The sequence below is a fragment of the Zootoca vivipara genome, chromosome 5, assembly GCF_965207765.1.
Source record: "Zootoca vivipara chromosome 5, rZooViv2.hap1.1, whole genome shotgun sequence".
Classification (NCBI taxonomy): domain Eukaryota; kingdom Metazoa; phylum Chordata; class Lepidosauria; order Squamata; family Lacertidae; genus Zootoca; species Zootoca vivipara.
In genome coordinates, this window is record NC_142588.1 from 5,174,242 (window position 1) to 5,191,932 (window position 17,691).

At 43.7% G+C, this 17,691-nt stretch overlaps 1 protein-coding gene across 1 annotated transcript in view; it reads right to left on the bottom strand.

The window, feature by feature from the left end:
* PCLO (piccolo presynaptic cytomatrix protein) overlaps window positions 1-17,691 on the bottom strand; it is a 213,992-nt gene that overhangs the window by 96,814 nt on the left and 99,487 nt on the right. Inside the window, exons 4-6 of the mRNA XM_060275141.2 lie at window positions 15,840-17,366; window positions 9,608-14,570; window positions 7,174-9,185 (exon numbers count right to left, since the gene is read on the bottom strand). Coding sequence (XP_060131124.2) covers window positions 7,174-9,185; window positions 9,608-14,570; window positions 15,840-17,366 — 8,502 coding nt within the window. The remainder of the gene's footprint in view (window positions 1-7,173; window positions 9,186-9,607; window positions 14,571-15,839; window positions 17,367-17,691) is intronic.

Sequence of the window (17,691 nt, forward strand, 5' to 3'; positions counted from 1 at the left end):
CAATATTACAATAGATGGCTACAAACATTTGCTTTTTAAAACTTATGACCTTCCACATGTTGCTGAACTGCAATTCCCATAACCACTGACCCCTGGTCATGTTGGCTGGGGGCTGGTGGGAGCCGGCAGTCTTTACAGCAATTAGAGGGCCACAGGTTAGTTACTGCTGATTTAAAAATTCATCATTTAGGAGAAATATTTATTCAAAGCATTCCTTCCTCAGTCCCTTTCCCCAGATGGAAATCTACAGTACACCTGAACAATTTTCATTTTCTTTTTTTACTAGATCCACTACATGCTTATCAAAATATTGTTCAGTAGTTGTTCATTGTTTAGCCTTCTTGTGTCACTGTAGATATTGTACATTTCAGTAGAAACTTGCCAAGGAATGACTGAATTTTCACAAAACAATCAAGACTTGCTCTTGATTTTTTTCCATGTACAAGCACAAATTACCAACTGTCTATCAACCTATCCCAGAAAATGTTTTATTTCATGATATTATCACTGTGAACAACAGACCCTTCTGGTGTCACCCTGACTCACAATTTATTGTTCATTTCAGGCAGTGAATACTGCAATAAATTAATAGGAATAAAGGGAAGATTCAAATAAATTTGCAGGCTTAAAAACTTCATGGTCATTAGTATCTTCTGGCCATTCAGTAAACTGTGTGTTATTACACTCCTGTAGCGTTTCCGTGCACTGTTCTGGTTTCACCAGAAGCGGCTTAGTCATGCTGGCCACATGACCCGGAAAAACTGTTTGTGGACAAATGCCAGCTCCCTCGGCCAGTAAAGCGAGATGAGCGCTGCAACCCCAGAGTCGTCCGTGATTGGACTTAACTGTCAGGGGTCCTTTACCTTTAGGGTTGTGGAAATATGAGCAATTTCATGAGTCACAGGCAGCCACATAAAAGCATACAATTTCACCTCTGCCCTGATCTTACCAGGAGGGCAAAGGAGAACCTTTCTTTCAGTCTTGGTCTTCTGCCCCATGTCCTGCCAATGCTAGATTCCTCCTCCAATGATCTGGAGCCCCCAGATACTGGTGGAACTCAGGAAAAGTGCAGTACAACAGCTGCAGAAGACCAGGGACCCTCAGGGGAGGCTGGCAAGTGTCCTGCCCTACAGAAAGGGAGCCCAGGCAGAACCACCCCTGAGCCCCCAGGTGAAAGCGTCCCTGACTGGTGCTGGACAGGTTCTAAGGTACACTACAATGTTTAGAAATTAATGGCATGCATTATTATTACTATTAATCACCTTCTAAACCACCATCTGATGGCAATCTACACATAAAATAATTAAAGTTAAAGGTAAAGGGGCCCCTGACCATCAGGTCCAGTCATGTCCGACTCTGGGGTTGCGGCGCTCATCTCGCTCTATAGGCTGAGGGAGCCGGTGTTTGTCCGCAGACAGCTTCTGGGTCATGTGGTCAGCATGACAAAGCTGCTTCTGGCGAACCAGAGCAGCGCACGGAAACGCCGTTTACCTTCCCGCTGTAGCGGTTCCTATTTATCTACTTGCACTTTGATGTGCTTTCGAACTGCTAGGTGGGCAGGAGCTGGGACCGAGCAACAGGAGCTCACCCTGTCGCAGGGATTTGAAACGCCGACCTTCTGATCAGCAAGCCCTAGACTTTGTGATTTAACTCACAGCGCCACCTGCTTTTTAATTACAAGCAGTTAAAAATGCAAAAACAATGGATACATTTAAAACAAGACTAAAACCCCAACAAGGTGATAAAACTACACCATAACTGCACATGGAAGCTCACTTGACTGGATGCAACCCCATGTCAACATCTCCCCCCATCTGGAATGCTTAACTTGGGACATCTTCCCTGTTGTGAAAAGCTGTCTGCATGCAAAGGTATTTTGAGATGGATATAGATATAGATATATAGATATAGATATCTGGTGTGTGTATTTCACTTCTCATGCATTCTGAGCAGGTAGAGACGTGTGAAGGCTCTTGAATGTTTTAATACAGGGACAAATTAAATGTGATTGTGTAGAACGCATGTCCTCCCTACTCCCCAATGTAAACAGTCATTGCAAAGGGTGAGGTGTGCAGCAGGATCAAGACCACAGGAAATGGAGAGGTTCCTGCTAGGCTATGATCAGGATGAAAATCCCCCCTCCCCATCTGCTATCGGGATCAATGGAGGCTTGCCTCCTGGAACTAGTAGCAGTGAAAGGGGTAGGGCGGGCATTTCATTGAGATCATAGAATGAGGATTAAAAAAACTCTCCCTAGCTGCTGAGGTCCTGATTCTTCATGCACATGTTAACTGCTTTCAAAGTTGTGTACACACCTTACATTTAAAGCATCCCTCACAGACTCCTGGGGACTGTAGTCTGTCCATTGCACAGAGTGACAATTCACAGTACTCTTAACAAACTAAGGTTCCCATGATTCTTTGGGGGGGGAGAAAATCATATTTTAAATGTATGGTGCATACACAGCCACTGCTTTTAGTTTGGTCCTTGTTCTGGATTAGTCAAGAAGAGATGTATTTAAATGTTTTATTGAAGGGAAATAATAGTACCAATCTATTGTGCCTTGAATAAAATATTGGGGGGGGGGCAAGTAAACCCTGCACTGTATAATTGATTACATGACGTGGTGCATAGACACCATTTGAATGGCAGCCCCTAGGTGTTGGTTCCTTTGTTATATTGTTTAGTCTGTATTCATGGGTTTGGCTTTACAAACTGCGTAAAGTTTTCAGGATGGTTAGGGAAACAAATCTAAATAGGGCAATATCCAGCAGCAGTGAAGCACACTGAATTCCTGTTTAGTTCTTCATTTCAGTGGAAAGGCTCAACTCTTCTACATGGAAATAGAGGAGTCCTAAAAATGCTTAACTTTGGTTTAGATTGAGCTTCTAACCTTTGAAAACATTTGCAAAACTAGGGGATGCACGAGGATTTCTGCCCTCTGGTCTGCTACTCCTTGTTCATGCAAAGACTGTTAAAAACTCCCTTTGGGGTATATATGTGCATCTGTTTGTGTGTGGGGCAGGAACACTTGGCATGAATCTAAACAGAGACAAACTGATAAAATGTTTGCCATGCTTCCAAACTGGACGTTTCCCAAACAACTATTCCCTCAGAGGATGTTAAGGGCAAAAGTTTGCCCTGTTTCCAAATGGAACAGATGTGCCAACAGATTTTGGAACTTTTCCTAGATACCTTCCCTTGAGACTTGGGTTCCCCAGAAGAGGATTTGCACACTACCAACTGAATAAAGATTATTAATTATATGGAGCTAGATTCATAGAGGCACAATAGATTCTATACTCATTTTTCCTTGTTCTAAGTAAAATGCTGTAATTAGAAAGAATTTTCACTTTTAACATTCACTACAAAGCACTCAATACAGATAACACTACAAAGAAGAAATATGCTCCTATCTTATCTTAAAGGGACCCAGGTGGCGCTGTGGTTAAACCACTGAGCCTAGGGCTTGCTGATCAGAACGTCGGCGGTTCGAATCCCTGTGACGGGGTGAACTACCGTTGCTTGGTCCCAGCTCCTGCCAACCTAGCAGTTCGAAAGCACGTCAAAATGCAAGTAGATAAATAGGAACCGCTACAGCGGGAAGGTAAACGTTGTTTCCATGTGCTGCTCTGGTTTGCCAGAAGCGGCTTTGTCATGCTGGCCACATGACCTGGAAGCTATACGCCGGCTCCCTCGGCCAATAATGCGAGATGAGCGCGTAACCCCAGAGTCGGTCACGACTGGACCTAATGGTCAGGGGTCCCTTTACCTTTACAAAGCACTCAATACAGATAACACTACAAAGAAGCAATATGCTCCTATCTTTATTATATTATTGGAACTTGAATTGGCTGATTTCTAGTCATCGCTCAATAAAGTTAACATCTCTGCAAGGGTGAATCAACCCCCAAATATTTGCACTCATTTACTGATGTTTGAAGGATACATAAAGGCATGCAAAGTGCCAAATGAATGCTTGACTTGACATAGGAGCCAATTCCAGGGGCCGTGGGTACCTGGGCATCCACAATAATATAATTCTAGGGGCCGGGCACCCACAAAGTCAATGAGAAAAGCTGTCAGGCAGCAGCAGCGCTGCCTCCAAGAAAGAAGCGGTTCAGCTTCGCCCTCTGCAGCTAGTGAGTGAGGCACCCTTTTCCAGGCGCGCCTGAGTCCCAGCCCCTCCCCATGGAGGAAGAGGAAGAGGAGCCGCTGCCGCAATGCAGACATGTGATGTCACACGTAATCTGCACGTAGTGCATGTGACGTCCACATTGCGGTGGGCACCCACAATCCTGAGGGCAAGTTGGCACCCCTATACCATATCAAGGTATGTAAGCCATGTAAAATCAGGGAAAGGCTGGCCACAGCCTTAATTAGCCTCCCTTTCCCAGTACAGTGGTGCCTCGCTAGACGAATTTAATTCGTTCCACGGGTCTTTTCTTATAGCGAAAAATTCGTCTAGCGAATCCCATAGGAATGCATTGAATTTTTTTGAATTTTTTTGCCCATAGGAACGCATTAATTGAATTTCAATGCATTCCTATGGGAAACCGTGATTCGCTAGACAAATGTTTCGTAAAACTCATTCGTCTAGCGAGGCAAGCTCCGCTCGAAAAATCATTTCGTTAAGCGGAAATTTAGTTAAGCAGGGCATTCGTTAAGTGAGGCACCACTGTATTCCTGCTCCTATTGCTTTAGAACAGGCTTCCTCAACCTCGGACCTCCAGATGTTTTGAGACTACAATTCCCATCGTCCCTAACCACTGGTCTTGCTAGCTAGGGACCATGGGAGTTGTAGGCCAAAAACATCTAGGGGGGCTGAAGCTGAGGAAGCCTGCTTTAGAACAACAGAATGTCACTTAGTACCAGATGAGCGAGTACCATGTTTTTGGAACTGGTGAAGTGGGTTCAAATCCAGTATCAGCCCATGTTCTTACCTGATGGGCAAGCTTGGGCAAACCAATTTTAGTTATACAACTGTAATATATGTAATATACTGTAATATCTAGACAATATGAATCTATTCTCTGACTCACAAGTAGGCTTAGGATGTTTGCTTAAAACTTTAAGTTGTTCAGCTACGGGTGATGGTTTTTATTGACTAATGGTAGAAATCATATTTAAACTAAGAACAATCATTCCCCATGTAATATCCCAAGCTCTATAGTGTGAAGAGAAAGCGGGGTTCCGAAAACTAAAACAGCTGCTTTTGTATTTTGGGATTAAAGTTATGCAAGGAATTGATAACCTTGGGAGGATTTGCTTGATGCAACCAGTTCAGAAATAGTCTCATTGTTTAAAATCCTGTGGCTGAAGCAAATCTATAAGTTACTTCTCAACACTAAAGTTTATCTCAGTTCAAACTGTCAGCATAAAATGTTTCTAAAGTACTTCTTTCTCTGACAGCTGAAGACATAGCAATACAAGGAGACTTACGAACAACTACTTTACAAAAAAATATTTGAAACACAATTTACTTAGGAACACTACTTGGCTGAACTGACAGATCCTGAAATCAGGAAAAAAATGTTTTGTTTTACTGTGGAATATACAGCTATGGAAGGAAGAATATTAGGCATTTCATGGGATCCTACAATGTTCAGACAACATGTGGTGGCCATGCTAGGGGATTAGGTCCCATTTGAAATAAGGTAAGGGACCATAGCTGCCAAGTTTTCCCTTTTCTCGCGAGGAATCCTATTCAGCATAAGGGAAAATCCCTTAAAAAAAGGGATAACTTGGCAGCTATGTAAGGGACAACGGCAATAGCAGCTGCTGTCGCTGGGCAGAGCTGTGGAGTCTGTCTGCTACAGCTTACCTGAACTGGGCTGAGCCAGAGTAGGGTGGCAATGAGGTTGGGGCAGGGCAGATGCACCAGCGGAGCTAATCCAGCTCTCCTCTTGGTGTGTCTGCAGAGTTTACCTGGAGAGTGCTAGGGCGGGGCAGCAGTGAGGCTGGGTCTATGCACAGCTGGAAGAGTCAGACTGTTTTCTACCAGTATGCCCATGCAATCCCAAGCTTACTGCCACCCTACTCTGGCCTGCCCCGGTGCTCTTCAGGTAAGTTGTGGCGGTGCCTATGTTGGGAAGGTGGACTTGTGGGTTTCTTGCCACACCAGCTGCTACTGGGCAACAGTAATGTCATTTGGCACTTGTGAAAACTCACTGTGCAATGCAGCAGCAAAAAAGTGAATGCTATTCCATACTGCATCAACAGAAGTATGGTGTCCAGATCAAGGGAAATAATAGTACCAATCTATTGTGCCTTGGTCAGACCACACTTGGAATACCGTGTTCAATTCTGGGCACCACAATTTAAGAAGGATGTTGACAAGCTGGAATGGGTGCAGAGAAGGGCGACCAAGATGATCAAGGGTCTGGAAAGCCTTATGAGGAATGGTTGAAGAAGCTGGGTATTAGCCTGGAGAATAGGAGATATGATAGCCATCTTCAAATCTCAAGGGCTGTCACATGGAAGATGGAGCTTTTCTGCTGCTCTGGAGGCTAGGACCTGAACTAATGTCTTTAAATTTCAAGAAAGGAAATTCCTCAACACCAGGAAGAACTTTCTGACAGTAAGAACCATTCTACAGTGAAATGGACTCCCTTGGTCAGTGGCGGACTCTCCTTCCTTGGAGATTTTTAATCAGAGGTTGGATGGCCATCTGTCATGGATGCTTTAGCTGAGATTCCTGCATCGCAGGGGGTTGGACTAGACGATTCTTGGGGTCCCTTCCAACTACAATTCTATGGTTCCATTTTCTTAGCAAATTACCACACTTCCTTGATGGAAGTCATGGATATATGTGCATTCCAAGCTATTAAACTAGATTTCTGAAAGGAAATATATGAAAACAATTTAAATATGGAGGAAACTAGTAAATTCCCTTTTAACATTGATTCCTATAAACATCGGGATTAACTCTCATTTAAGTATTTCCCATTTTATTTTGAAGCAGCACCATGTTCCACTTCCCTTGCAGTTCCATGTCTAATTAAAAATAAAATAAGCACCTCCTATCAGGTTTCGAAAGTACCAGAGCTTCATTGCCAGTATTGCCCAATTACCATTCACATACATAGATCAAGTTAAGGAAGCAGTGCTTATTAAAATACTTAGGATGCCACTCAAAATGAACTTGTGCTTTGAAGAAAGAAGGGGTCTTACCAAGAAACCATCCGTGTATTGGAAATGTGCTCTGGAAGGGTCTTCGGCTGTTGGGCTCAGCGGTTTGGGGTCAGACAAAGAGCGCTGCATCACCTTGGCGGACTTGGGGCTCAGCTGCGGAATCTTGGGGACCTCAGAATGCAGAATCTTCTGAGGACTAAGGTCTTCAGGGACAGGCTTCTCATAGGGTACAAAGGCCGACTCTAGAACAGCAGCCTGAGATACAGGCGAAATGGGAGAATAAAGTACTTTGGGAGATTTGGGAGGGGAAGGGGCTACCTGAAGTGTGGGTTCTGGCCGGAGGTGTGAAGAGTAACCTATTTCTAATGGTGTTGGGCGCTTTTTATCTTTCTGAGGGGAGGTAGCTGTGAGGTATTGGGGGCTTTGGGTGTCTGAATCCGTTTCTGTCTGACAACCCAAACTTCCTCCTTTGTATGTCTTTTCCGGAGCTGAAATGTGTTTTATGATTTCTATCTTTGCATCTAGCTGGGCCCTTACTGAAGGGGTCCGTATTGTTCCTACTGGCTCTGTTTGTACAGATATCTCCGCCACTGTTTGCACTGCAATACTGGCGACTTGGGGAAACGGCTTCGGCTTTTCCGCCTCAGTGGTACCTTCGTATTTCCCCACACGGGTTTTCCTCCTTGATCTGTTGCTCAGATCCCATTCATCTTGGTCCTCATCGTCTGTCTGAACGCTTGTATCCACACTCTTTTTGGTTCTCCTCCTCCTGTCTGCATAGCCCATGTCTGCACCATCCTCATCGTCAGTTTGAACTCCACTCTCCACTATCCTTTTAAGACACCTAGGCTCTTCTTCCAGAGCTCCGTCAAGCTCCTCGTATGGGCCACGCAGCTTTGGCATGGAGCTCCTCTTTTTCAACTGCTTCTCCTCTCTCACATCCACATCTTTAAGAGACATCTCTGAGGCAGAGCTTAGCAGGCCAGGCCTGGGAATGTACTGAGTCACACCATCTGACTGGACTGTGTACCAGGCTTGGCTTTGCGGAATTTCGATTCCCAGCACAGCAGAAGCAGTGGTAGTGGCTTCCTCACCAGCCCAAAACTGCCCATTGGAGGCAGCAGCGTACTGGCCTTCAAGAATGACTTGATCCGTGGTCGTCTGTGGAGACCCAGTTCCAGAAGGTTCGTAATTGTACTGATAGATCTGGTGGATCTTCTGGTCTTCCAAGTGCTGGTGAAGCTGTTGCTGCAGCTGCTGGATTTGTTCAATGTGCAGTTGCTGCTGTGCCAACGATTCCTGCCTCATCATGAACTGTGCCTGCCTCTCTTCTTCTTGCTGATATAAGAGGTGGTGCTTCATCGAATGCAATTCCTCAAGCTTCTTCTGAACCATGAATTGCTCTTGTTCTCTGAACCGCTGAATTTCTTGACGCTCCCACTCCAGCTCCTCCGCAAAACGTTGCTGCTGCAGTTTTTCGAGCTCTAGAAGCTCGCGCTCCAAGTCAAGGTGCTGCTGTTTGCCTTCTTCGGGGGCAATGAGGTGTGTAGCTTCCTCCTCAATTATATCTACAAAAGCTTCCGAAGCTGTAGTGAAAACAGGCATCAAGTTGGTTGGCTCACTAGTAATGGCTTCCATAGGAAGAGGTTGCAACCCTGGGTCAATGTCAGTGTCAGTAATTGCACCCTCTTTCTCAGAGGCTACAGTTGTCAAGAAATCATACGATCTTGGAAGTGCCTGGCTATGTTGTAAGTTTGATAATGAGGGCATTGTGTCAACTGTCTGAAGAGCAGATAGGTCTCTAACGGAAGTACTGAAAATAGAACCAGGTTGTGTGGTGATAGCAAATGTGGATGGCACCGGAGTCGCAACGGATGAATAAACAACTCCATTAGATGATCTCAAAACACTTCCAATGCCATAAGGGGATCCTATGGATGGTACTATTCGTGCTTGGGAATACTGAGGGGCACTGATCCCAATGCCAGAAATTACTTGCCGAGTCTCTGGGTAAGGACCCATAATCTTGCTTGAGTAATCCATAACTTCACCTGAAATTACAGGGCAGAGTTATAGTCCAGTCTTTCAAAACAAAGCCCTTTTTTGCGAGTTCTGCAAGCCATCCCATCAAGATGAGTTAAATGAGCGGAAGAGCAGGGGGCAGCTGCATGCAAATCTTCACTTTAATGCTCTACATTAGCTGTGCAGGAAGGCAGGGAGGGGGAAGCATTTCCTGAACATGCAGCGACATGCAGGTACCTCTTTGTGCAAAACGATTTATATAACGAAGAAGCAAAAAATAAAAATAAAAATGCACGTATAAATCCCAGCACAGTTTGCCACACTGTCCAACATAAATTTTAATAAAAAAGGGGAAGAAAAAAATAGAAAATAAAAACAATTCATCCTGAAATGAGATGAGCAACACCACTACTATATTTCAAAGTAAGATCTGAGGCCTTGTCATACTGACCTGTTGTCACTCTGCCAGAAGTTAAGTCTACTGCTACATCTGTTGCCCCAACTTGGTAATCAAAGGTATTCTTGCTTTTGTACATAAAAAGTCCAGCCTCTGATAAATTGGTATCTGACATAGAAGGTTTCATACCCCCTATTCCTTTCAAACCATAGGGCCCCGAGCGGTCATACTGATAGTGATCATCTCTATAACCAAAACGATCTTCAGGTAGTGTTGTGGCAGGTGCCTGCGCTGTACAGCTCCTGCCAAAGGGCAGCTTGTAAATAACATCACAACAAACAGCCCTTCTCCCTGCAGTCAAGTCCACAGGCTTTTCATCATCTTCTATTATGGTGGTAACAATCCCCGAACTTGTTTCATCCACTGTCACCATGGTTCTGTGGGATTTTGTGGTGCTGAGGTCAACTACTTCACTCTCGGTTGGTTCTTGAGTAGTGGAAACGTCCGTCCAACCATTGGCTACACCCACAGGAGGTGCCATAGCAGGCTTCGTAGTGCCCCATGTAGCTGCATGCGCTGGAGTACCTAGGGACAAATTTATTGGCACCTCATCTCTGTCCGCAGAGAGTCCCTGGACACCCGTTGCTCTAGGTCCAGGCTCAAAATGTTTGGATGTTGTTAGCTGCAGTGGAGTTGTCATGGCATGTCCCAGATCGACAAGACTTTCTGTGCTTGTACTATAGCTTACAGTAGCTGTGCAGGTCACTATTGTAAATGTTTCAGTGACCGGTGCTAAAGAGATACCAGCTGCCGATGCAGCGCTGAGATTTATGATCGCTGGCTGAACAGTGCTTACTGGCCGACCCGAAGTGTCGCTTGCCATAACTTGCCTTCTCACATCCGTGGGAGCAGCAGATAGGTCCATGCAGCTACCTGCCCTTTCCACATCCATTTTGGTCAAGGTGCGAAGATCAATGACGTCACCAAAGACATGGAATCTCCCGTTCTCTCTATATCTGGGTGGTTGAATGATATGTGCTGGCTCCGGGGGTATCGTTATGGAAACACTATCTAATCCAGCATTTTTGAGCAAAGACACTGTAGTCCTGGCAACCTCTGTTGATATTAATTCTGTTGCTGAACTAGGAGCTATCTCAAAAACTGACCGTGCACTGACAGGAACAGGAGAAATGGATTGCAAAGCTCCTGGACCATATTTGCTTCGATCACTTATGCTTTGCATTTGTAGAGCAGTCATAGTTGGAGTGAATAATGATTGTACAATATGTGGACCCTGTTCTTTAGGGAGAGATCCTGAAGGCCAACTGGTAATTGCCTGACTGGTAATAGACTCTGTGGGAGTGCCAGGCTCAGAGGGCAATGTGATAACAACATAGGTCTCCCCTGAGGATTTGGACATTCTTGGGGAAGATTTATTAGAATGTGGAGACAGTGGGGAAGTAGGGGATGGCAACTTATACTCTGCAGGGGACAAGTTCAAAGTCATACTGCTGGTGAAAGACAAACCCACTGGTTTTGGCTGTGTTTCTGCTGGTTTGTGAACAGTTGTCGGCAGCTGAGGAATTGCTGGTTTGGGAGCAATAGGGGGTTTTATTATTTCAGCAGGTCTGTGAGTGAAAACAAGTCCTGCTGGAATTGAAGCTGGCTTGGGAGGAACAGGAGGGGGTGCCGATGTGTACATTTTTGTGACGGGTGGACCAGTCGTGTTTATAGCAGATGTTGCTTCCACTGTTTTGATGTCACTGACAGATGGTACTAGGGTGGGAGTTGTGGTCACTGGAGCCTTAGCCAGGGGTTTCCTTTTAGGATAAATAGCTGGCTTGGGCAGAATAGGCGGAGGAGGTGGGGGTGGAGGAGGAGGAGGAGGAGGTGGTGGGGGTGGCTGAGCTGGAGACTCAAAAGAAGAGCTTTTGTAAAATGAAAATGTTTGGGGTGTAACAGGGGGAACCGGAGAAATGGCGGATGGCAACACAGATACAGTAGGCATGACAGAGGAGGATACTGGAGCTGTACATGTAAATTTCTGGTCAGATGTAGCATCTGTTAAAGCTTTTCCTGTTATGGTCACAGGAGGTCTTGCCTGTTTGTCTTCATAAAGTCCCTTCATAACATCAAACTTGGCTGCATCTTTTATAGCTTTCTCATCTTGGGGTGGGAACGTTTCTATGGCATCAGAGACAGAAACAAAGGGCCTGGGCTTTGTTTCTACAGAGGGTGATACAAAGGAGGAGTCAGTTTCAGAAAGGGAAACCACAACCTGATCTACAAGGGTCTCCTTAGCAGCTTCAGAGTACTCTTTCGTGGAACTTATAGGAACTTGGGTCACTGAGCTGGTCCCTTCAGAATCTGGAAACTTGCTAATAGCATCCAATGTTTCTATGTAACCTGAAATCACACCATCTGGTGAAGAACTACCAGTGGTGTAAACTGAAGATGTGGATGATGTTAGGGAAGACGTATCCGATGGTATAATGGACGTGGCACTTTCTGAGGCCTCTGAGTACATCAATATGGATGTTTCGTGGGAAATTATTTCTTCAATCTCTCGGGTGTAATCTGTGAGATATTCATCCTCTATTTCTTCAGTTGTGAAGTGCTGAGTAATTTTGACATCCGGAATAGGAAGCACCGAAGAGCTTACTGAAAGTATGTCTGAACTGGATGAAATAGTGCTTGACGTCAGGGAGGTGCTTTCTGTTACCTCTCCAGAAATGCTTGTTTTTCTATCTGAAACCGTAATTAATTCAGGAGATGGCTGGGTAGGACTGGAGCCTGGAGTCAACTGCATTTGCTGTCGCTTGACAAGTTCCTCATAAGCAGCATCTGCATCCAAGAGCTGTTTTTCGTCACCTGAAGATGGCGCCACACTGTCCAGTACGATTATCTCATGACTTTCTGGCATGATGTAGGAGCTAGACACAATGTCTTCTTGAGGCATACCTGAATGCAAAGACTCTATCCTGTAATAGTCCTTTTGTAAGGTGGTAGGCTTTTGCATAGGTTCTCCATATATCTGATCTGGGGGCGCTGATGTTTTTTCTTTCAGTTGGCTAAATTCATCACCCTCTTCTTGCCTTGTCATGAGGCTAGCCTCCATAGCCCCACTATAAGCATCTTCTACTAAAGATTCATAGATATAGTCCTCTATTAGCATGCCACCATATAAAGGCTCTTTCTCAAACACTTCGTCTTTTTCATTTACATCTGGAAGTGGCTTGGCTTTGTGGGATGTACGCAGGATTTCTTCATATACCTCTTCAGCACTTCTTAAAGTCTTTTGACCGCTCTCCTCTTTGACAAACCCAACAGGCTGCTCTTCTGTTGGAGAATATAAAGAGACTGCTGTAGGTAATTTGTAAACCTTCTGCACTTCTATTATTTTTTCTGGGCTGATTTCAAAAGCTTCAGGATCTGACTCAATACTTGGTGAATATTCAGAGCAGGAAGACCGATGTAGTTCCTCCATTTCTGCTGCCTGACGCAATTCTTCTGTCGGAGAAGCATCCTCAATGGGAGATAGGTTACTTGGTGGTGTCTTTGGCCGTTCTCTTCTTCTCTGGGCTCTGAGCTCATCCTTGTCTTTCTTAGATTTTTTGCTAGAGCTCTTCCTTTGCTGCTGCTGCTGTTGTTGCTGCTGCTCTAATTCACGTTGCTTCTCCTGCTCTTTTAGCAGCTCTTCCTCCTCCCGAAGCTCCTCTTCTTCAGAAGAATCTTCAATAGTTGGAAGAAGAGGACCATGCGTACGATGCCTGGCTTTACGATGCTGCTTACTTTCTCCACCCATTTTTTTGTGGCTGGGACTGCTGTCACTATCTTCATCAAGGGATGACACAGATGTAGGAGATGTACCTGGAGTGAAACTGGAGGCATGCAGACTTGAAGATCCTTCTCCCCTTGACCTGTCCTCTGGTGAATCTGTAAGACTCTCCATCTCTAACTCTGGTTCTTCATCAAAATATAGACTTCTCTTTGGTTCTTCAGATTCCTCAGAATATTTATTTGCTATTGTGCTATTAAGTTCTATTGTTTTGAAACGCCGAAGACCTCCTCCCGTTACAGTGATTTCTTCACTGTCTTGACTTTTTGTTTCCCTGTATTTTGGTTCTGGACTTTCATCAAAGGTCTCATCGTCATCATCATGCCAGGAATGGCGTCTGCTGGCGTCCTCTTCATAGCCTGTGCTACTTTTGCGCGTCATCCTCTTATGTTTTCCAGCTATTGCTTTTTTACTTTTCCCTTCTTCCTTCTTCTGACTTTCACTTGTACAGATTTCTTTCAGCTGGTTTCTCATGAATTCATCATCTTCAGAACCTGACGCATCTTCATCAGCACTCATCTCCATGATCTGTTTTCGAATGAAGTCTTCATCGTCACCTGACCCTGGACTGTCTTCTGGTTTGTATTCATCACTGCTGGAAGACCCAACGCTGGTCCGTCTTTTTCTCCGAGGGACAGGTGAATTCTCACTCTCACTGCTATCTTCTACAGAGTCATAGCGCTGCCTTCTTGTTGATGTATCTTCTGTTGCTTCTGTCTTCTGCTTGTACCCCTTCCGAGAAGGTACACCTTTGCTACTAACTTCTGCAGAATCTCTTCCACTTTTTGCCAAGTCCTCATCAGAACTGTAAGATTCCTGTGTGCTAGGTGTGGATTTTGCTCTATGTGGCTCTCTTGACTGCTCACTGTAGACACAATAAAGGTCTTTGGTCTTTCCAGGCTTCTCTTCAATGAGGGAACTTGCTTGAGCTTCCAAAATGGATAACACAGTGCTTTCTAGCTTAGCAAGATCGGAGGGACTAGTTGGGCTGCTTTCATGTGAAAGGCTTTCTTTTATACAAGTTTCTTTCAAAACATCCTTTTCATCACTTGGAATAAGACTGGGAATTTCACCAAGTGAACTTGAGATCCCATCAGATGAGTATCCGGTGTCACTTAGACCTTGTGGACTTCTTTGCTGCTGTGAGCTTGATGTGTCTGATTTGTCATCTTCTTTTTCCTGAAATATATATGCGCGCACACACATATTAAGATTCAGATTCAACTAATTAAATAATACGGTAGCATCACTCACCCCAAATAATGTTAATATCTATTATGATCATGATAAAAATGGTCAATTAACAGAAACAGTTTAACAGTTAGGTTAAAGTGCTAAACCAGAAGTGGAGAAATATACTAATTCTCTTATCCAACAATTTTAATCACAGAAATGTCACTTGAAATAAGACTTTTTCAATTAAATGTAATTATGCTTTGTTCAATAATTCAACTGAAATTAATTCTGACAAGCTTTTATGCAGTGCAAATAGGGGGGGAATTATTATCAAGAAAATTTGGTGATGAACACAAATTTGGATAGTTTTAAAACAGGGTTGGACAAATTCATGAAATGATCATCTATTTTTGACAAGCTTGGTGGGAGAATGAAAATTAAATATGGAAGATTTGCTATGATTATAGGGATCTTTTCCCCCAAACCTATTTTACTTATTGTGCTGTTGTTTTTTATAGGCTAGGTTTTTGACCCTCATGATTGCAGGAGGAAACAGATATCCATTTCCCTTGGAGCATTAAAATGATATTTCTCAGCATCTGGGAGGGCGAAGGGTTTCTTGGCTTTTTAGCTCTTCTTACAACTTTGTGGAAAATAGAAATGTATGGATTCTAATTGAAGCTGATTCATAGGTTGTGGTACCTATGTAGCCAAAACCCTGTTCACCAAACCCTGAAACCTTTTAGAATGCCATGAAGGTCTCCTGTGCTATATCAAAGATCAACCAAATGAATCTACAGCATCTCAATGACCAGTTACAGATAATTTAAAGGAAGTCTTTAATCACACTTGACAGTGTTATTAACATCACAGAGACTCTTCTCATTGCTTTATCTTAATATTTGATACGCCCACTACGAAGTTGGGCAAGTTTTGTTCATTTCAATATACATGAACCTACCAAAACCAAATCAGCATGGACCTACCACCAATTTATGACTTTTTTTGGGTCATTCTATGTCAATAAAAACCGTGGTGTGAATTAAAGTTAGTCATTCAAAACAAATTGGGTGCACTGCAGGAAAAGTGAACGCACTTTAAATTTCTATTTATTTCGGTTGGAGAGTGAAGCATAAATGCTTGACATTTCTCTCACTGAGATAAATGGAAATTAAAATGCTGAAACTTGCATGGGTTGTGATAATTGTTTCCAGGATCTGGCCCCATGTCATTCAATGAAGGAAGAGATAGGAAGGAAAGTTAAACACTCACTGCTTTCTCCCTCAGTGCTTCCACATGGTCAGGCTTTGGCAAAGGTACTACTGGCTGAGCAGAGATTTCTTCTTTTTGAGATTTCTGAGCTTTAGATGTGGTTTCTGGAATACTCGTCACTGAATCCTCTTTTTTAACCTCCTCCTGTTTTATCCCTTCTTTTTGTACCTTGGCTTCTAGTTTTGCTTCAGAAAACTGCTCTTCTACCACAGCCATGACTGGTTTATGTTTGGGCTCAGGAAAAGGGGGCGTCTCCTGTGAGGGTAGAGACCTGGGGTCACCTTCCAGGGTTTCTGTCAATTGTGTTTGATCGCTACTTGACTTGGAAGAAGCCGGATCCGTCTGAGGTGTTTCTATCAGTTTTCTCTGCTGAGGTTCCACACCATCCCTTTGAATCTGCTCAGCAGAGGCTGTCTTCACTATTCCCCCCTGAGATAAAGCTGAGTTTTCCTGCCGAATTTGATCAGTGGGTGGAACTTTGGCCAGTTTCGCTTGCTGAAGTTTTGGGTCAGCTTTTTTAATTGTATCATCTGAGGGTACTTTTGTCAACTTTTCTTGCTCAAGCTTTGCACCTTCCTTTTGGACTTCCTTCCGGATCTGATCAGCAGAGGGTGTTTTTGCCAACTTCGCATGCTGGATCTTTGGGTCCTCCTTCCGAATCTGATCAGCAGATGGTGTTTTTGTCAATTTCACTCGGTGGATCTTTGGGTCCTCCTTCCGAATCTGATCAGCAGATGGTGTTTTTGCCAACTTCGCATGCTGGATCTTTGGGTCCTCCTTCCGAATCTGATCAGCAGATGGTGTTTTTGTCAATTTCACTCGGTGGATCTTTGGGTCCTCCTTCCGAATCTGATCAGCAGATGGTGTTTTTGCCAACTTCGCATGCTGGATCTTTGGGTCCTCCTTCCGAATCTGATCAGCAGATGGTGTTTTTGTCAATTTCACTTGCTGGATCTTTGGGTCTTCCTTTTGAATCTGATCAGCTGATAGAGTCTTGCCCAATTTTACCTGCTGAAGCTCTAGGTCTTCCTTCTGAATTTTATCATATATTTTTCCCAGCTCCTTTGGCTCTTCCTTTTGAATGCCTTCTGAGATCTTATTGGCAGATGGTTTTGTGGTTAGTTTTGGCTCTTCTTTGGGAATTTGATCAGCCAATTTTTCCTCCTGAATTTTTGAATCTTCATTTGAAGTGCTTTGAATAATTTTATCAGTTGATGCCAATTTTTCTTGTTGCACTTTTGAATCTTCCCTTTGTGTACCCTCCTGGATTTTATCAGATGAAATTGTCTTTGACAATTTGGCCTGTTGAAGTTTTGAATCTTCCTTCTGAATTCCCATTCCTCCTCTTGGCTTTTCCAGCATTTGAGCTGAAGTCTTCTGTTCAACAAGTTTAGCCTGGCTTTGAGGAGCAGTTGATGGCTTGGGTGATGATTTTGAAAGTACAGGAGGTGTTATTTTGTCCATACCGCCAAGCTGTCCTGATAATGCTCTTTGTGTCTGGCAGTTTAAGCACAGCCATTCTTGTACCTATAATATAAAGATAACATTACATTAATAAAGGATACATGCTATGTTAAAATATCAATATTAAAGCAATATTAAACATCACCCTGACTTTACAAACTTCTGGCTGCGACACTAAATATACAATGGCTTGTATCAAACTAAGTCATACTCGGTGTATCATTGATTTAAATTAGTCATGTTTAACTTAAGTTGAACTGATTTAAATGGGCCTAATCCAAGTATGAGTTAAACTGCAATCCTAACCCCATTTACCTGGGAGTAAGCACCACTGACATGGTTAGGATTGTATCAGTTGGCTAAAACCAATAAATATTGTAAATCATTG